We start from the raw sequence: 21,366 nt of genomic DNA, 5'->3' as shown, positions 1-21,366 counted from the left end.
GAGCTGGTTAGGCTGTTTTTATGTTATCCAGAGAGTTGGCGATTGCAACTGTTGTCACGCCCTGGCCTTATTATTCTTCGTTTTCTTTATTATTTTAGTTAGGTCAGGGTGTGACATGGGGAATGTTTATGTTTTTGTTGGTTTTGGGTGTTTATTTGGTAAAGGGGTTATGGGGTGGAGTATATGGTTTTGTGTTGAGTGTATATGTCTAGCGTTGTCTATGTTGGTTAGTTATCTAGGAGAGTCTATGGTTACCTGAATGAGTTCCCAATTAGAGACAGCTGATTTCGGTTGTCTCTGATTGGGAGCCTTATTTAGGGTAGCCATAGGCTCTCATTGGTTGTGGGTAATTGTCTATGTAGAACGTTTGTAGCCTGTATGTATGTGCACAACGTTTGTAGCTTCACGGTCATTTTGTTAAAGTGTTTCGTGTTTATTGTTTGTCATCTTTTAAAATAAAAGAAGATGGCTTATTTTCCAACTGCTGCATTTTGGTCCGTCAATCCGCCACACGATCGTGACAACTGTACTGCTGGTAACAATTTAATGACGCTTTTTTTGCCAACGTTTACTGAGAACGGCCAAATTCAACAGGTGTTCAGCGTTTGTAAATTCGTCCGTTTTTTTCTGCGCTCTGGCACACTCAGACGCGTGCTCTGAAGTCGGAGATACTTGCATAGTGGATTATTTTGTTTAGACATGTAGCTAGCTATTTATCTAAACCATTAACCGTAATCCTGACTCATAACGTTACTACCCTGCATTCATCTTCAGATAGCTAACCAACCAGGTTCAATGTTAGCTAGCTAGATAACATTAGGCTATAACTAGCAATGCAAAGAGCTCTGAGATAATAATAATATTTCTACACAGATCATACACGTAACATTAGCTAGCAAGCCAGCCAGCTAATGTTAGCTAGCTGACTAACCGGATGCTTTAACTTGAAATGAAAACGACTTTCGGACAAAATTAGAAACGTGTAATAACGGAAAATTAAGCTATCTAAACTATTTTACCCATATACATGGATGGACACTTCTCCCTCTCTATTTTACTAGGCTAGTCAGTTAAACTTCTTATTGCTGCAATCCCGGTAACGGGATCGATAAGACAACAGCCAGTGAAAGTGCAGGGCGCCAAATTCAAACAACAGAAATCTCATAATTAAAATTCCTCAAACATACATGTTTCTTATACCATTTTAAAGGTAATCTAGTTGTTAATCCCACCAAAGTGTCCGATTTCAAATATGCTTTTCAGCGAAAGCACTACAAACAATTATGTTAGGTCACCACCAAACCACAATAAGCACAGCCATTTTTCCAGCGAAAGATAGCAGTCACAAAAAGCAGAAATAGAGATTAAACGAATCACTAACCTTTGATGATCTTCATCAGATGACACTCATAGTACTTCATGTTACACAATACATGCATGTTTTGTTTGATAAAGTTCATATTTATATAAAAAAATCTGAGTTTACATTGGCAAGTTACATTCACTAGTTCCAAAAACACCAAGTGATTTTGCATAGTCACATCGTTTCAACAGAAATACTCATCATAAATGTAGATGGTAATACAAGTTATACACATGAAATTATAGATATACATCTCCTTAATGCAACCGCTGTGTCAGATTTCCCAAAAACTTTACGGAAAAAGCAAACCATGCAATTATCTGAGATGGCGCTCAGAACAATAGCCAAATTAGCCGCCATGTTGGAGTCAACAGAAACCAAAAAATACATGATAAATGTTTCCTTACCTTTGATGAACTTCATCAGAATGCAGTCCTAGGAATCCCAGGTCCACAATAAATGCTTGATTTGTTCGATAATGTCCGTTATTTATGTCCAATTAGCTACCTTGGTTAGCGCATTTGGTAAACAATTCCAAAGTCACAAAGCGCGTCCACTATAACGTGACGAAATGACCAAAAGTTCCGTAACAGTCAGTAGAAACATGTCAAACGATGTATTGAATCAATCTTAAGAATGTTGTTAACATACATCTTAAATAACGTTCCAACCGGAGAATTACATTGACTTCAGTTGAACGATGGAACGGAGCTGCCCCCCACGTGAACGCGCGTGGTCAAAGCGTAGTCACCTCATGGCAGTGTTGAATCATTCCTGTCTCCTTCGGCCCCCCTTCACAGCAGAGTCATCAGACAAAGTTCTATTCAATGAGAGCTTGGTTGAAAAACTACCAGCCTCAGAAAAATTCCAAACAGGAAGTGGAACTTCTCAGGTGTTTGCCTACCATATGAGTTCTGTTATACTCACAGACATAATTCAAAAAGTTTCAGAAACTTCAGAGTGTTTTCCATCCAATACTACTAATAATATGCATATATTAGCAACTATGACTGAGGAGCAGGCCGTTTACTCTGGGCACCTCTGTGCACCTTTCATCCAAGCTACTCAATACTGCCCCTGCAGCCATAAGAAGTTAAGAAAAAAACATTATTTTCAATGGCGGCCTAGGAACATTGGGTTAACTGCCTGTTCAGGAGCAGAACGACAGATCTGAACCTTGTCAGCTCGGGGATTTGAACTTGCAACCTTTCGGTTACTAGTCCACCGCTCTAAAAACTAGGCTACCCTGCCACCCTATCCCTCTTTCACAGATGCCACGGTTGCCTTAGTTTGAAGATGTAATCCAGAGACAGGTGTTTTATACAACAGCCTTCTGTGTATTCTCTTATCAACTCCGTCTGCATATTTGCAGTCAAATGCCAGATTTTGGCTAGCGGGAAGATTCCTGACTTTTTCTAGGCTCATAATAGGCTCATAGGCTCATAATTTAACAATTGTATTAGTATTTACAGATGGCATACAAGTTTGTTATTAAGGCACATGAAAGTTCACATGTTCCAGAAGGCATTTCTGCCAAAAAGTTTATGTTCAAATGGCTCTCCTGTGAAGTAGTGACGAGCGACATATGCCTAGTTTCCTGAAATGAGTCACATTTACATAAGAATTCAGACTCTTTACTCGGTACTTTGTTGACGCACCTTTGGCTGCAATTAAACCCTCGAGTCTTCTAGGGTATGATGCTACAAATGTGGCACACCTGTATTTGTGTAGTTCTTCCCATTCTTCTCTGCAGATCCTCTCAAGATCTCTCATGTTGGATCGGGAGCGTCGCTGCACAGCTATTTTCAGGTCTCTACAGAGATGTTCAAGTCTGGACCCTGGCTGGGTCACTCAAGGACATTATGAGACTTGTCTCAAAGCCTTGTCTTGGCTTGGCTCTCCAGAGATGTTCGATCGGGTTCAAGTCCAGGCTCTGGCTGGACATTCTGAGACTTGTCCCGAAGCCACTCCTGTGTTGTCTTGGCTGTGTGCTTAGAATCATTGTCCTGTTGGAACGTGAACCTTCCTCCAGTCTGAGGTCTTGAGCGCTCTGGAGCAGGTTTTCATCAAAGATCTCTCTGCTCCGTTCATCTTTCCCTCAATCCTGACTAGTCTCCCAGTCCCTGCCTCTGAAAAACATGATGCTGCCATCCCCATGCTTCAACATAGGGACGGTGCCAGGTTTCCTCCAGACGTGACGCTTGGTATTCAGGTCAAAGAGTTCCATCTTGGTTTCATCAGACAACAGAATCTTGTTTCTCATGGTCTGAGAGTCCTTTAAGAAACTGACTGACTTTAAGTGTGTGCATCTACGTGACCTTTGACATTTAGGTCTGAAATCATGGGCATAAAACTTTATTGTGCATTATCCTACTTACTACTGACAGAGCTACCCCTACAGGGACATCGCAGTCAACGCAGAGGAAATGAATGCATACCAGAATTTCCCGCTACAGCAGAGCCATCAAACAGACAAATAAATAATACCGGAATAAGGTGGAATCCTATTATATCAACAAAAAAATCAGCCCAATGGCAAAATGTGTTAATTTCAAGGAAGATCACTTGAAAGTGCAATTTGTTCTCTTTGCCGCCAGGAGGGGGGCCACTAAAATGTTTTGCATGTGAGGTGGGCAAAATTTCCTTCAGTGGGGAGGCGGGGGATATTTTCATGGATATTCATGAGTCTCGACATAGAACATGTCAGGTGATTGGTTGAGCCTTTTTGAATGCGTGATGTCACTTTGAGCCCTTACCAAAACAAAAAACAAGGCGGACAATATCTCTAATAGTAACCAACAACTTCAATGACAGTTAATATAAAATCTAAATACAAATCTGACATTCCCGCGCCCCAAAAACATTGTCGCCGAGGAGCTTGCTACAGTGTTTAATTCATATCAGCAGTTCTCTTATAAAACAGCTCAGCTAGCAAGCAAAATGCAAATTCCTGACGCTAGCTAGCTAACGTTAGCTAGCCTCGGGATCTCATGGGAACATAAGCTTCAGGAGCGATGGTAGCTATCTTCTAAATGCGAGGGTCACAGGAAAAACTATCCATGAGTTGAGCATATTGGCTGGAGACGAACCAGTAGCCAGTGTTTATGGTCTAACTCCTGGTGGAATCATATCCAACCCACTGTCAGATATGATTCCTGGTGGAATCATATCAAACCCACTGTCAGATATGACTCCTGGTGGAATCATATCAAACCAACTGTCAGATATGATTCCACCACATAAACTGCCTACTATATGTGTGATGTCATGCACTCAAGAAGGCTCAACCAGATTAATGAATATTCAGGAAACCCCCCCAACTAATTGTGTGCGAGGTGGGGGGCTCCCTCCCCAAAAATATTGCTTAGGGCCCCCAAAAGGCTAAAGCCTGCCCTGCATATGTGTGTATATTGTACAATCAGATAGTGAGAGAGAGACAATAATATCAGATTGATTTGTATATCCACCGTCTACTTGAATCACGGCAAAGTTGGTTCCTGTTTCAGTCATGTCTTTGGTCACATTCACGTCAAACAAAACAAACAATGATTGGTTGACGATAGAGCCTCCCTCTATGCAGGTGATGGTTGCAGGGTGACGTTGGTGAAGAGCAACTGCAGAAACTTGCAGATGACTACAGTAAATACGTTATGACCTTTATTTTATGATTTTTGTAAAATTCATGTTGTCGACAAAAATGTTAATGTAACACACTAAAAGACGGTCTCTCTCTCTCTCTCTCTCTCTCTCTCTCTCTCTCTCTCTCTCTCTCTCTCTCTCTCTCTCTCCCTCTCTCTATCTCTCCACCCGTCCCTTTCACCTTTTTTTCTGCAGTGGGCTAAATCGGGGTCGTACAAAGTGTTTCTTAGAGTGTTTCTTAGTCTTAAAACAAATCTACTTTGGGACACAAGTATACATCGACATACACATTGTTATGGGCTCCTGTACCATGTCAGATATAGAGTTGAAATGAATTCCACTTTGAGTTTGCATCCCAATATTAAACTTTATATGCATCACAGAAGACTGAAATTAAACGAAACCATTTGACATTTAAAAAAAATGATTTTCGGCAGCTTTTTATTTGTGAAACTGTGAAAAATATGAATAACATTCCACCCATGAGGACACTAGGTGACTTGACAGCAGGAATGGGCGACTCCATTAGGTCACATGTATTTTATTAAGACAATCATTCGTTAGAATGAATAAAGTATGATGTAAATACTAAAATAACTTTGCTATTATTTAAGTTATGATGTTGTTGAAGAACAGACGCTGATTCTCCTTTTACTACTACATTACCTTCAATAACATCACCCTCATAGGCTTTCTCCAATTACCCTCAATTACCTGTTCCCCAAGTTATCATCCAATAACAAGCCCCAATTAACCCCCTCCTGCCCCACCCGTCCCTACAAGCACCCCCTGGTGGCTGTGTGCCTGTTTTTTAGCCGGGGGCTCATTTCTCCCTATATCAGCATCTCCCCTTCTCTCCTCTTCCTCTCCCTCTTTCACTCTCTGCAGGAGATGCTAGACTGACAGACACACATCCTCTCTGTCTGTCTGACTGTCTGTCTGACTGTCTGTCTCTCTCACCAGGATAAGGTTTACTATTGATAGGTAGGGCAGAGATGGAACATATATTTTTTGTGTGTCTATCACTGTTGTTTCATACAAATGTCTGGTTACAGGTGTCCGTGGTGTATCTCTTTATTGATAGCGTTTTTTTGTTCATGTCATTCTATTTACTCAGTGTTCTGTCTGTAAGATCTTGGTTTGATCTCTCTCCTCCAGGTGACGGACTTTCCCAGTCCTCGACCTTGTCTCTATCCAGGTGATGTGCCTCTGTGGCTGGCTGTGGCTGCTCTGCTGCCTCCATATCCCTGGGTATGTCTGGGGTCAGTCTGGAGGTGGAGGGGGGGCCTGTCGGCTGATGGCTAACCCCATCTCAGGCAGTGTTTATCGGGCAGGAGATGTGGTCATTGGAGGCCTGTTCCCCGTCCATGTGGAAGCCCCTCCCCAAGAGCAGGAGTTCAGGAGTATTGAGGGAAATGTGACATGTACTATGTACGCAACTCTGAAGTATTGTGTGATGACAGCTTTGTGTCATTGTTTTCATGTGTAAAGTGTTTTCAGTTACCTCCTCTCTACCTGTCTCTTCCCTTCCTCCATCTGTCAGTTTCTACCAGCGTGCTTACCGCTGGCTCCAGACTATGATCTTTGCGGTGGAGGAGATTAACCGTGACCCAGTCCTCCTTCCTAACCTCACCCTGGGGTTCCTGGCTGCTGACACATGCCTGGCAGAGGGTACAACTCTGGGGGCAGCTCTAGCCATGGTGACCGGCCAGGAGGCCTCTGTGGCGGACACAGAGTGTGGAGCAACCCCTGAGGTGCCCGTCATCATCGGTGATGCCCGCTCCTCAGCCTCCATCGTGGTGGCACAGACCCTCGGGCCGTTTGATTTACCCATGGTGAGGCATGGGGTTAGAGTGCAGACTGGGATGGAGAGATGATGACTCTCTTACAGATTACATTCAAATATCTATCTAAATGAATTTCTTACACATTCAATTTAAATATCTATCTTGATGACTCTATGTTCACTTTTTTTCTTATTCTCCCTGACTCTCTCTCTCTCTCTGTTCTCTCCCAGGTGAGTTATTTTGCCTCCTGTGCGTGTTTGAGTGACAACTGGAGGTACCCGTCGTTCTTCCGTACGATACCCAGCGATGCTTTCCAGGCTCGGGGCATGGTCAGGCTGCTGCATCAGCTGGGCTGGGAGTGGGTGGGGCTGGTGTCAGGGGATGATGACTATGGGAAGTTTGGGGTTCAGATGCTTCTCCAAGATCTCCAAGGATCTGGGGTTTGTGTCGCCTACGCAGAGGTCATCCCCAAGGTACGACCTCACTCTGATGATCTGACAATAGACTCTATCTTTCTATCTCTCTTTTACTCTGCTTCCCCCCCTGTCCACTAATCTAAAATAGAAACTCTCTCTCTGATTTTCTCTGACTCTCTTCCCTCTCTCTCACTGATGGTCATCCCCAAGGTACCATCTCAGAGACGGATGAAGCACATCGTGGACACCATCAGAGGATCTACTGCCAGAGTGGTGGTGACATTCGCTATCTCTCAGGATGCACGGGTAATCAGTTACTGGTCAGAGTATTGTTAAGTATTTGTTACACAACTGTATCAGAGTGTTTTTGTCCTACCATGTCTTGATGCCCTTTATAGACACAAGTTTTTCTAATTGATAATAATGTATGTCAACTTGACTATCTTGATCTTTTCAACCATCTCATTCTCCAGGCCCTGATGGAAGAGGTTGTCCGTCAGAACATAACAGACAGGCAGTGGATCGCCTCGGAAGCCTGGGTCACCTACTCTACTCTCTCTTCCCCAAAAAACCTACCCTCTCTTGCCGGGACTATTGGATTTGCCCTGAAGAAAGCTGTCATTCCCAGCCTGGGCCCTTTCCTAACACGCCTCCGGCCTGATGGGGACTACCAGAAATCCGACCCCTTCCTGAGGGAATTGTGGGAGGAGATTTTTGGGTGTTCTCTGGGGATTGACCTCAGCATGACCCCGTCGTCCCGGCGACAGTGTACTGGTTCAGAGGTCATAGGTGAGAGAGAGTTTACAACTAATGCTCTGTTTTTGTGTCCTGATCCTTTCCCGATGTTGTCTCAGTAAAATAAAGTGTCAATCCTAGCTGAGGGGGAGAGCCAGTATGCTGACGTGTCTCAGCTGAGAGCCAGCTATAATGTGTACAAGGCTGTGTACGCCATCGCCCACGCCATTCAGGACATGGTGACCTGTCGACCAGGGGAGGGACCCTTTAATAGTGGACAGTGCCCTGATATCAGGAAGCTTCAGCCCAGCCAGGTGACAATAGCATGTTGATCTGTTTTCAGGATAACAACACTAATGTTTCCAGTCAGGATACAGTGGAAACACTTTACTGGTGTTACTAGTGAACACTGTTTTAGTACTAAAGACCCAAAGCCACAACTGGTTCTAACTCTTAATCCTGTTTCAATAAACCTTTTTGTCTTTGAGATTGTTCATTATCTGAGGGGAGTGAACTTCAGTACTCCTGTGGGGGATTTGTTCCACTTCGACATGAATGGTGATCCGCCTGCCTCTTATGACATCATCAACTGGCATGTGACCCCCGAAGGGAAGGCAGAGTTTGTCCAGGTCGGCCATTTTCTGTCTTCAGTGGGAGTGGACGACCAGTTTCACATCAATATGGAGAATGTGGTGTGGGGAGGGGGCAGCGGAGATGAGGTGAGTACCATTTAGCTTGGTTTCTCTGAGGCAGAGAGGAGTCTGTCTGTCTGTCTGTCTGTCTGTCTGTCTGTCTGTCTGTCTGTCTGTCTGTCTGTCTGTGTGTGTGTGTGTGTGTGTGTGTGTGTGTGTGTGTGTGAGAGAGAGAAAGAGACTTGTTTAGTTTCTCACCCTGAGGCAGACATACAGCAAAGAGAAAGACAGAAAAAAACACCAAATAACAGGTGAATATTAGGTCAGACAGGAAGCTCTGTCATCAACGTGATACTGAATGTTAGGTCAGACAGGAAGCTCTGTCATCAACATGATACTGAATGTTAGGTCAGACAGGAAGCTCTGTCATCAACATGATACTGAATGTTAGGTCAGACAGGAAGCTCTGTCATCAACATGATACTGAATGTTAGGTCAGACAGGAAGCTCTGTCATCAACGTGATACTGAATGTTAGGTCAGACAGGAAGCTCTGTCATCAACATGATACTGAATGTTAGGTCAGACAGGAAGCTCTGTCATCAACATGATACTGAATGTTAGGTCAGACAGGAAACTCTGTCAACAACATGATATTGAATATTAGGTCAGACAGGAAGCTCTGTCATCAACATGATACTGAATATTAGGTCAGACAGGAAGCTCTGTCAACAACATGATACTGAATATTAGGTCAGACAGGAAGCTCTGTCATCAACATGATACTGAATGTTAGGTCAGACAGGAAGCTCTGTCAACAACATGATACTGAATGTTAGGTCAGACAGGAAGCTCTGTCATCAACATGATACTGAATGTTAGGTCAGACAGGAAGCTCTGTCATCAGCATGATACTGAATGTTAGGTCAGACAGGAAGCTCTGTCAACAACATGATACTGAATGTTAGGTCAGACAGGAAGCTCTGTCAACAACATGATACTGAATGTGAGATATTTATGTGGTCAGATTCCTCACATAGTCCCAAGAGGGGCCCAGCAAACCTGTGTGTGTGTGTGTGTGTGTGTGTGTGTGTGTGTGTGTGTGTGTGTGTGTAATAATGGTGATAATAGCGAAGATGATGATGATGATGATGATGATGATGATGATGATGATGACTGCATCCTCCCCACCATCTGCTAGGTCCCTGTGTCTATATGCAGTGCTGCCTGTCCCCCTGGTACCAGGCATGCGGTACAGAAGGGGAAGCCTGTGTGCTGCTTCGACTGTCTGTCCTGCGCTGAGGGAGAGATCAGCAACACAACAGGTAGTCTATCAACTTTTCTCATTCCAATTCATTTTTTGACTCAATCCTGACTGGTTCTGAATCTGACTGGTCCTCATTCTGACTGGTCCTCATTCTGACTGGTCCTGATTCTGACTGGTCCTCATTCTGACTGGTTCTGAATCTGACTGGTGCTGATTCTGACTTGTCCTGATTCTGACTGGTCCTGATTCTGACTGGTCCTGATTCTGACTGGTCCTGAATCTGACAGGTTTTGATTCTGACTGGTCCTGATTCTGACTGGTTCTGAATCTGACAGGTTCTGAATCTGACAGGTTCTGAATTTCACAGGTTCTGAATCTGACTGGTCCTGATTCTTACTGGTCCTGAATCTGACAGGTTCTGAATCTGATGGTCCTGATTCTTACTGGTCCTGATTCTTACTGGTCCTGAATCTGACAGGTTCTGAATCTGACAAGTCCTGATTCTTACTGGTCCTGAATCTGACTGGTTCTGAATCTGATGGTCCTGATTCTTACTGGTCCTGAATCTGACAGGTTCTGAATCTGATGGTCCTGATTCTTACTGGTTCTGAATCTGACAGGTTCTGAATCTGATGGTCCTGATTCTTACTGGTCCTGAATCTGACAGGTTCTGAATCTGATGGTCCTGATTCTTACTGGTTCTGAATCTGACAGGTTCTGAAATTGACAGGTTCTGAATCTGACTGGTCCTGAATCTGACAGGTTCTGATTCTGATGGTCCTGATTCTTACTGGTCCTGAATCTGACAGGTTCTGAAATTGACAGGTTCTGAATCTGACTGGTCCTGAATCTGACAGGTTCTGAATCTGACTGGTCCTGAATCTGACAGGTTCTGATTCTGACTGGTCCTGATTCTGGCTGGTTCTGACTGATCCTGACTCTGACTGGTCCTGAATCTGACTGGTTCTGAATCTGACTGGTCCTGATTCTGACTGGTCCTGATTCTGACTGGTCCTGAATCTGACTGGTCCTGATTCTGACTGGTCCTGAATCTGACTGGTCCTGATTCTGACTGGTCCTGATTCTGACTGATCCTGATTCTGACTGGTCCTGATTCTGACTGGTTCTGATTCTGACTGGTTCTGATCCTGACTGGTTCTGATCCTGACTCTTGATTTCTGTTCCTTCTCTGTCAGGGTCAGTTGAGTGTATCAGGTGTCCAGAGCGGTTCTGGTCCAACCCTGATCGTACAGCCTGCGTCCCACAGCTGGTGGACTTCCTCTCCTACAGCGACACCATGGGCGTCATCCTGTCCATCATCTCAGTTTCCGGGGCAACGCTCACAGCTGGTGCACTGGCCACCTTCTTCTACCACCGCCATACGCCCCTGGTGAGTAGAATCATATGATCATAGAAATATAATGAATAGAACGGGCATCCCCATTAAAGTCAGTGATGCGTTCATAAATTCACTCTGGCTAATCTACTCCGATATCAGAGCAATCTCCTCTGATTCTAAATAGCTTAATTCAAGTGTGCCAGCAACCCAGTTGTAGTCACCAACGCGCTGGATAACATGAAAGCAGCCTAACCAGCTTTGCTAGGGCAAATAAAATGGTCAGAGTGAGGTGATCTCTCATTTATGTCTGGAAGTAGCTAGCAAGCTAGCTAACGTTAGCAAGTTTTCTTGAGTGCTTGACTGCCTTTGTGAGGTCAGAATGCTCGATCAACACTACTCCTAGGCCAGAGCGTCCAGTGTGTTCTCTAAACGCTCCGGGAGCGAAAACCATCTGAATTTACCAAAGGACAATCTGACAATGCTCTGAATGTAAGAACGCCCAGATCGCACTCTGCACGCTCTCTGGCACTCCAGAGTGAATTTACAAACAGATCCTTTGAGTGTACCAATGCCAGGAAGTAAAAGCTGGAAGTGTACCCTTCAATCTGTGCTATGATTTGTTGAGTCAACTCAACTGACGTTGCAAACAATCCATTCCATTGCGTGAGCCACATCAGTTGGTATATATTTTTTTAAATATATATAAAAAATGTTTACCTTTATTTATACAGGTTAACTCATTGAGATAACGTGTATTTTTCAAGAGAGACAACCTGTGGTTCATTGACTGACAGGAAATAGTTTAACTTTTTCAAACACAATTTTATTGTGGTCTGCTTGTTTTTAGTCAATTTCAAAACTACATTAAAGAAAACTACAACATGTATACAGATTACTTTTCAACATTGTATGCTCCGGAACATTCTCACTATTTCGAAAAGTGTAATATTGTAGGGCTTCCCTCATGCCCCTTTTCATGACGATGAAGGCAGCCACTAGCTAGCTACCGCCCGGAAACATTAAGCTAGCCAAGACCAACAACATATACAAACAGACTATACAACTACAAGTAGTGAGTGGAGTTACTAACAGACTATACAGCCACAAGTAGTGAGTGGAGTTACTAACAGACTATACAACTACAAGTAGTGAGTGGAGTTAATAACAGACTAGACAACTACAAGTAGTGAGTGGAGTTACTAACATACTCTACAACTACAAGTAGTGAGTGGAGTTAATAACAGACTTTAAAGCTATATGTAGTGAGTGGAGATACAAACAGACTATACAACTACAAGTAGTGAGTGGAGTTACTAACAGACTTTACAGCTACAAGTAGTGAGTGGAGTTACTAACAGACTATACAACTACAAGTAGTGAGTGGAGTTACTAACAGACTAGACAACTACAAGTAGTGAGTGGAGTTACTAACATACTCTACAACTACAAGTAGTGAGTGGAGTTACTAACAGACTAGACAACTACAAGTAGTGAGTGGAGTTACTAACATACTCTACAACTACAAGTAGTGAGTGGAGATACTAACAGACTATACAACTACAAGTAGTGAGTGGAGATACTAACAGACTATACGACTACAAGTAGTGAGTGGAGTTACTAACAGACTATACAACTACAAGTAGTGAGTGGAGTTACTAACAGATTATACAACTACAAGTAGCGAGTGGAGTTACTAACAGACTATACAACTACAAGTAGTGAGTGGAGTTACTAACAGACTATACAACTACAAGTAGTGAGTGGAGTTAATAACAGACTATACAACTACAAGTAGTGAGTGGAGTTAATAACAGACTTTAAAGCTATATGTAGTGAGTGGAGATACAAACAGACTATACAACTACAAGTAGTGAGTGGAGTTACTAACAGACTTTACAGCTACAAGTAGTGAGTGGAGATACTAACAGACTATACAACTACAAGTAGTGAGTGGAGTTACTAACAGACTAGACAACTACAAGTAGTGAGTGGAGATACTAAAAGACTATACAACTACAAGTAGTGAGTGGAGTTAATAACAGACTATACAACTACAAGTAGTGAGTGGAGTTAATAACAGACTTTGCAGCTATACGTAGTGAGTGGAGATACAAACAGACTATACAACTACAAGTAGTGAGTGGAGTTACTAACAGACTTTACAGCTACAAGTAGTGAGTGGAGATACAAACAGACTATACAACTACAAGTAGTGAGTGGAGTTAATAACAGACTATACAACTACAAGTAGTGAGTGGAGCTACTAACAGACTATACAACTACAAGTAGTGAGTGGAGCTACTAACAGACTATACAACTACAAGTAGTGAGTGGAGTTACTAACAGACTATACAACTACAAGTAGTGAGTGGAGTTACTAACAGACTATACAACTACAAGTAGTGAGTGGAGTTACTAACAGACTATACAGCCAAAAGTAGTGAGTGGAGCACATCTCCACTTGGCTCAATGCCCACTATAGCCCGTCACAGGCGTACTGAACAGTCCCAGCGCACCGGAGACACAGTGCGCAGAGCTGGCGCAGGATACCCTGGGGCGAAACGACGCATCGGAGACCAAGCGTACTGAACTGCCACAATCCGCCCTGCCTGGATGCCCACTCTCGCATGGCAGTTACAAGGGTCTGGCATATAGCGCTCTGGGCTATGAGCGCGCACTGGAGACACCGTGCGCTTTACCGCATAACACGATGCCTGACCAGTACCACGCTGCTTCCGGTAAGCACGGGGAGTTGGCTCAGGTTTATCGCCTGACTCCGCCAACCACCCCGTGTGCCCCCCCCAAAAAATTGGGGGGCTGCCTCTCGTGCCTGCTTCGCTGACTTGCCTCATATCGCCGCCTCTCAGCTTTAGCTGCCTCCAGTTCCTTTTTCGGGCGGCGATTTTCCCCAGCCTGTCTCCAGGGTCCCTTTCCGTCCAATATCTCCTCCCATGTCCAGGAGTCCTGAACCCTCTGCTCCTCTATACCACGATGTTTGGTCCGCTTGTGGAAAATAACTACCCACAAAGCATAGGTGGGGAAAAGCTACGAAAGTATGGTTCCCAATCAGAGACAACAATAGACAGCTGTCCCTGATTGAGAACCACACCCGGCCAAAATAAAGAAATGCAAAACATAGAAAAAGGAACATAGAATGCCCACCCAAATCACACCCCGACCAAACCAAAATAGAGACATAAAAAGCTCTCTAAGGTCAGGGCGTGACAGATATTTATCAGATGTTATTTGTCACATATTTATCAGATGTTATTGGTCACATATTTATCAGATGTTATTGGTTACATATTAGCCAGATGTTGTTGGTCACATATTTATCAGATGTTATTGGTCACATATTAGGCAGATGTTATTGGTCACATATTTAGCAGATGTAATTGGTCATATATTTAGCAGGTGTTATTGGTCACATATTTAGCAGATGTTATTGGTCATATATTTAAAACTTCTTATGGCTGCGGGGCAGTATTGAGTAGCTTGGATGAAAAGGTGCTCAGAGGTGCCCAGAATAAAATGCCTGCTACTCAGTCCCAGTTGCTAATATAAGCATATTATTAGTATATTTGGATTGAAAACACTCTGAAGTTGCTAAAGCTGTTTGAATGATGTCTGTGAGTATAACACAACTCATATGGCAGGCAAAAACCTGAGAAAAAATCCAACCAGGAAGTGGGAAATCTGAGGTTGCTCGATTTTCAACTCAGCCCTTATCAAATACACAGTGGGATATGGGTCATTTTGCACTTCCTAAGGCTTCCACTAGATGTCAACAGTCTTTAGAACCTTGTCTGATGCTTCTACTGTGAAGTGGGGCCGAATGAGAGGGGATTGAGTAAGGTCTACCATGACCTGGACATGCCCTTACCATGCGCGTTCATGTGAGCGCAAGCTCTGTTCTATCGCTTTTCTGAAGACAAAGGAATGTCCGGTTGGAACATTATTGAAGATTTATGTTAAAAACATCCTAAAGATTGATTCAATACATCGTTTGACATTTCTACTGACTGTAACGGAACTTTTTGACATTTCATCTGCTTTTAGTGAACGTGCTTCGTGACTTTGGATTTGTTTACCAATTGCGCTAACAAAAGTAGCTATTTGGACATAAATGATGGACATTACCGAACAAATCAAACATTTATTTTGGAACTGGGATTCCTGGGAGTGCATTCTGATGAAGATCATCAAAGGTAAGTGAATATTTATAATGTTATTTCTGACTATGGCGGATATATTTTTGTCTTGATTGGGCTCTGGGCGCCGACCTCAGATTATTGCATGGTTAGCTTTTTCCGTAAAGCTTTTTTGAAATCTGACACAGCGGTTGCATTAAGGAGAAGTGGATCTAAAATTCCATGTGTAACACTTGATCTTTGATCAACGTTTATGAGTATTTCTGGAAATTGATGTGGCTCTCTGCAAAATCACCAGATGTTTTTGGAACTACTGAACATAACGCGCCAATGTATACTGAGATTTTTTTATATAAATATTAACTTTACCAAACAAAACATACATGTATTGTGTAACATGAAGTCCTATGAGTGTCATCTGATGAAGATCATCAAAGGTTAGTGATTCATTTTATCTCTATTTCTGCTTTTTGTGACTCCGGTCTTTGGCTGGAAAAATCGCTGTGTTTGTGGTGCTTTCGCTGTAAAGCCTTTTTGGAATCAGACACTGTGGTGGAATTAACAACAGGATTACCTTTAAAATGGTATAAGATACAGTACTTGTATGTTTGAGGAATTTTAATTATGAGATTTCTGTTGTTTGAATTTGTCGCCCTGCACTCTTACTGGCTGTTGTCATATCGATCCCATTAACGGGATTGCAGCCATAAGAAGTTGTTATTGGTCACATATTTAGCAGATGTAATTGGTCACATATTTAAAACTTCTTGTCAATAGGGGGGCGCTGTTTTCACTTTGGAAAAAATCGTGCCCAATTTAAACGGCCTCGCACTCTATTCTAGATCATGCAATATGCATATTATTATTACTATTGGAAGGAAAACACTCTCAAGTTTCTAAAACTGTTTGAATTATCTGTGAGTAAATCAGAACTCATTTTGCAGCAAACTTCCATACAGGAAGTGAAAAATCTGAAAACGAGGCTCTGTTTCAGGGCCTGCCTATTCAATTGCCTTATATTTATCGATAGATAGAAAACACTCTCTAGTTTCTAAAACCGTTTGAATTATATCTGTGAGTAAAACAGAACTGGAGTTAGAGCAATTTTCCTATGCGGATGTGAGAATGCTGAAATCTGCCGGCTGTTCTGAGATCCGTTTATAAATCTGCCTGTCTTCTATTGGTTGAGATGCACTGCATACGCCTTCCCCTGGATGTCAGCGAATAGTGAGAATTGAAATGGTGTTGCTAGGCAGATCTGAGAGCTTATAAATGGGCTGGGAACGTGGGGTCCGTCCTTTGTTCACTTTGTCAGGACGCAGAAAGGACCTCTGGCTGTCGTTATAGAAAGCTCCCTTTATAGCCCTTAGATATATCCGGCTCTGTTTTTATTCGATATAGGTGTTAAAGACATCATAATGTTGTTATTTTAAACCGAGTTATATCAGTTTATATCATTATATTGCAATTTTCTGATATTTATTTATGCTGCATTTAAGTGAGTTGGGCACGTCTTTGCCACATGGCTAATGTTTACTACTAATTCCAACGTTGAAGGCGACAATCTACAACCGAGCAACGATTCTTTTGGACAAAGGACACCTTGCCCAAGATGCTGATGGGAGCTCATCAAATAGTAAGAACTATATATGATGTTAATTCGTTGTTCTGTTGAAAAATGTAAAAGTCATATTCCGCCATTAATCTCAGTGCGGTCTCGCTTTAACGCACGCTGTATGGTGGGGAAAAAATGGTGGGAAAAAAAAGTTGTGTCTTTTGCTATCGTGGTTAGCTAATAGATTTACATATTGTGTCTTCCCTGTAAAACATTTTAAAAATCAGAAATGATGGCTGGATTCACAAGATGTGTATCTTTCATCTGGTGTCTTGGACTTGTGATTTAATAATATTTAGATGCTAGTATTTACTTGTGACGCTATGCTAGGCTATGCTAGTCAGCTTTTTTACTGATGGGGGTGCTCCCGGATCCGGGATTGTGATGAAGTAGAAGATAAATGTATTGTATAACATGATGTTATAAGACTGTCATCTGATGAAGTTGTCCTAAGGTTAGTGATTTAATTTTATATCTTTTGCTGGTTTTTGAGAAAGCTACCTCTGCGGTGAATAAATGCGTTTGTGTGTTTGGCTATTGTGGTAAGCTAATATAATTCTACATTGTGTTTTCGCTGTAAAACACTTAAAAAATCAGAAATATTGGCTGGATTCATTTCCTGTACACCATGTATTTTTCATAAATGTTTTATGATGAGTATTTATGTATTTCACGTTGCTCTCTGTAATTATTCTGGCTGCTTCGGTGCTATTTGTGATGGTAGCTGCAATGTAAAACTATGATTTATACCTCAAATATGCAAATTTTTCGAACAAAACATAAATGTATTGTATAACATGTTATTAGACTGTCATCTGATGAAGTTGTTTCTTGGTTAGTGACTAATTATATCTCTATTTTGTCGGTTTTGTGAAAGCTACCTATGCGGTGGAAACATGGTGAAAATATGCGGTTGTGTGTTTGGCTATTGCGGTTAGCAAATAGAAATACATATTGTGTTTTCGCTGTAAAACATTTTAAAAATCGGAAATGATGGCTGGATTCACAAGATGTTTAACTTTAATTTGCTGTATTGGATTTGTGATTTCATGAAAATTATATTATATGATATCCCTGTCCCGTTAGGGTAGGCTATGCTAGTCAGCTTTTTTGATGAGGAGGATCCCGGATCCGGGATGGGTATCACTGAAAGTTAACAGATGGTATTGGTCATATATGTAACAGATGTTATTGGTCATATATGTAACAGATGTTATTGTTCACATATTTAACATATGTTATTTGTAAAATATTTAACAGATGTTGTTGGTCACATACACATATTTAGCAGATGTTATTGGTCACATGTTTAGCAGATGTTATTGGTCACATATTTAGCAGATGTTTTTGGTCACGTATTTAGCAGATGTTATTGGTCATATATTTAGCTAATGTATTTGGTCATATATTTAAAAGATGCTATTGTTCACATATTTAGCAGATGTTATTGGTCACATACACATATTTAACAGATTCTATTGCGGGTGTAGTTAACTGCTTGTGGCATAGCGAAATGTTACCGAACTGTGTCACATAAGGTGTCAGGACACGTGTGAGAAACAGTCACTAATAGTCGGCAGAACCCAGAAGATGAGGCAGACACAGCAGTACTAGAGACGGTGGTTTAATCAAGGTAAAAGATCTTCAGGCAAAAAGTATAAATCCACAACGTCAAAAGTAAAGCCAAGAAAAAAATTGATATCCTCCAAAATACAATGAAAATCCACAAAGTGGTAAGAACAGCAGGGAAAAAACAAACCTCAAAAGACTAATCAAAAATAAACAAGAACAAAACCAGAGTACCTCTGGAAAATCCAACAAGAAAAATATATGTTCACAGCATGGCTGGGGCTGGGTGCTAACATACAAACACAGAGCAAAGAACTGAGGGACACTAATGGTTTAAATAACTACAAGGAAATGAGGCACAGGTGAAAACAATAACTAGAAGGGGAAAAAAACACAAAGGTTCAAAAAGGCGCAATGGGGACATCTAGTGACCAAAACCTGAATAGTCCTGGCCAAAACCTGACAGAAGGATGAGATTTATGATGTTACTCAGTCTAAATTTTAATTCTCTGTCTCATTTCAGGTGAAAGCCAACAACTCTGAGCTCAGCTTCCTGCTCCTGCTGTCACTGAAGCTCTGCTTCCTGTGTGCACTGGTTTTCATTGGCCGGCCGAAACCATGGACGTGCATGCTGAGACACACCCTGTTTGGTATAAGCTTTGTGTTCTGCATCTCCTGTCTGCTCAGCAGGACTGTGGTGGTGCTGGTGGCCTTCAGGGCCACTCTGCCTGGAGAGAACCTGATGAGATTCTTCAGCCCCACCCAGCAGAGGATGGGTATCTCCATCTGTACACTCATCCAGGTGAACGTCTAGTTTTTACTGTAGTCTAGTGGAATTGATTTATTTCCTTCACTGACCATATTATGTTGTTATGGTAACTGTGCTTGCTTTTTCCATCCAAACTCCTCCCTTCCACAGGTGCTGATCTGTGTGCTGTGGCTGATCCTAGCTCCACCCCGGCCGGCTGAGAGGGGCGGCAGAGAGGGTCGGGGGCCGAGGGTGGTCCTTGAGTGTGAGGTGGGCTCTGTGGTCGGCTTCTCTCTGGTGCTGGGCTACATAGGCCTGCTGGCCTCCCTCTGTCTCCTCTTAGCCTTCCTGGCCAGGAAACTCCCAGACAACTTCAACGAGGCCAAGTTCATCACCTTCAGCATGCTGATCTTCTGTGCTGTATGGATCTCCTTCGTCCCTGCCTACGTCAGCTCTCCTGGGAAGTACACTGTAGCTGTGGAGATATTCGCCATCTTAGCTTCCAGCTTTGGGCTGCTGTTCTGTCTGTTCGCCCCAAAGTGTTTCATCATCCTCCTGAGACCAGAGAGAAACACCAAGAAACACATGATGTCCAAATAGAAACCACCAACAAACACATGATGGTCAAGTAGGAAACAAAAAGAAACACCTCTATTGACCACAGGAGTGTGTTGTTGTGCCTTCTCAAAGTCAGTTATTATAATAAAAGATCCTCCATCTTACATTGATCCTTACTCAGCTTGTCCTCTTTAAACCTCTCTCAGCTTGTCCTCTTTACACCTCTCTCAGCTCGTTGTAATGTTTGACAGGTATCCTAATGAAATCGAATGAAACGAGAGTGTTCTCTCACTGCAGGCCCACAAGCTTTCATTCTACTTTTCTTTCAGTGCTCAGTCAGAAATCAAACCCCTGTCTGCCTCCTAGCCCCTAGCCCTTAGCCCCTAGCCCCTGATTTGATAGGATTTGATGGGTTTAGGAAACCTAGCACTAACTTCACCCAGCTCTCTGGTAGGATATCTCTTCTCACAGAGCCCTCTAACAAGGAGAGAGGATCAGAGAGAGGCTCGGTCACTAGAGGCCTGGCGAGGCTGTATAAGCTGTAGCCCTGCAGGCTAACACAGGCCAGAGTGATGAGAAAGGCCAGAGTGATGAGAGGGACCAGAGTGATGAGAGGGACCAGAGTGATGAGAGGGACCAGGGTGGTGAGAGGTACCAGAGTGATGAGAGGTACCAGAGTGATGAGAGGGACCAGAGTGATGAGAGGTAGCAGAGTGATGAGAGAAGCCAGAGTCTCAGGGCTCTCTGAGGTGACAGGCTGTCTTTGGATCGTTCAACTCTCCTCTTTTGAAACTCTAACAAACCTGTACCATATTAACACGCCTGGATGTCCCTGCAAAAACAAACTAGAATGTCAGCCCTTTTTCTACTTGGACGCTGCCGCCCCACTGCCGCCCCGCTCAATAGCAATTGATCTGTTGCTATTCCTGCTGAGGCACTCAGGCAAGATGGAAGGATATGGGGCTCCGCAGAGAGAAAGGGGGGGGGGGGGGAGGGTCCTGTTATGGAAGGATATGGGGCCTTGCACAGAGGGGGCGGGGTCCTGTTATGGTTACATAATGACACAACACATGTTTGATGATACTCTGACCATGTGTGACTGAATTTGTCACTCACTCACTCTCTATTGTTGCATGCCTGGGCCTCCCCAAACAAGTCCCAGAGAGGGTCCTATTGTTGCATGCCTGGGCCTCCCCAAACAACTCTCAGAGAGGGAACGAGGGCCCTATTGTTGCACGCCTGGGCCTCCCCAAACAAGTCCCAGAGAGGGCCCTATTGTTGCACGCCTGGGCCTCCCCAAACAAGTCCCAGAGAGGGTCCTATTGTTGCATGCCTGGGCCTCCCCAAACAAGTCCCAGAGAGGGCCCTATTGTTGCATGCCTGGGCCTCCCCAAACAAGTCCCAGAGAGGGAACGAGGGCCCTATTGTTGCACGCCTGGGCATCCCCAAACAACACCCAGAGAGGACCCTATTGTTGCATGCCTGGGCCTCCCTAAAACAACTCCCAGAGAGGGCCCTATTGTTGCATGCCTGGGCCTCCCTAAAACA

General features: G+C 43.1%; 1 protein-coding gene across 1 annotated transcript; it reads left to right on the top strand.

Annotated features, from left to right (window-relative positions):
• The first annotated feature begins 6,203 nt into the window (after positions 1–6,203).
• LOC129831666 (extracellular calcium-sensing receptor-like) lies at positions 6,204–19,944 on the top strand. Its single transcript, XM_055895031.1, has 11 exons — positions 6,204–6,433; positions 6,546–6,837; positions 7,020–7,262; positions 7,416–7,511; positions 7,679–7,994; positions 8,082–8,254; positions 8,429–8,659; positions 9,773–9,896; positions 11,035–11,228; positions 19,036–19,314; positions 19,432–19,944. Exons 1-11 carry the CDS (start codon positions 6,204–6,206, stop codon positions 19,858–19,860), a joined length of 2,607 nt encoding a protein of 868 aa, XP_055751006.1. The 3' UTR covers positions 19,861–19,944.
• Positions 19,945–21,366: the final 1,422 nt, after the last annotated feature.

The sequence above is a fragment of the Salvelinus fontinalis genome, chromosome 33, assembly GCF_029448725.1.
Source record: "Salvelinus fontinalis isolate EN_2023a chromosome 33, ASM2944872v1, whole genome shotgun sequence".
Lineage (NCBI taxonomy): Eukaryota > Metazoa > Chordata > Actinopteri > Salmoniformes > Salmonidae > Salvelinus > Salvelinus fontinalis.
Note: the sequence above shows the minus strand (reverse complement) of the source record. Positions and strands in the feature narration are given on the sequence as shown.

Excerpts from the sequence above, each read along its gene's own strand:
- LOC129831666 (XM_055895031.1), top strand. The coding sequence starts at position 6,204 with ATGTGCCTCTGTGGCTGGCTGTGGCTGCTCTGCTGCCTCCATATCCCT. Across the intron at positions 6,434-6,545 it reads GGAAATGTGACATGTACTAT|TTTCTACCAGCGTGCTTACC; the intron begins GTACGCAACTCT and ends TCCATCTGTCAG. Across the intron at positions 7,263-7,415 it reads ACGCAGAGGTCATCCCCAAG|GTACCATCTCAGAGACGGAT; the intron begins GTACGACCTCAC and ends GTCATCCCCAAG.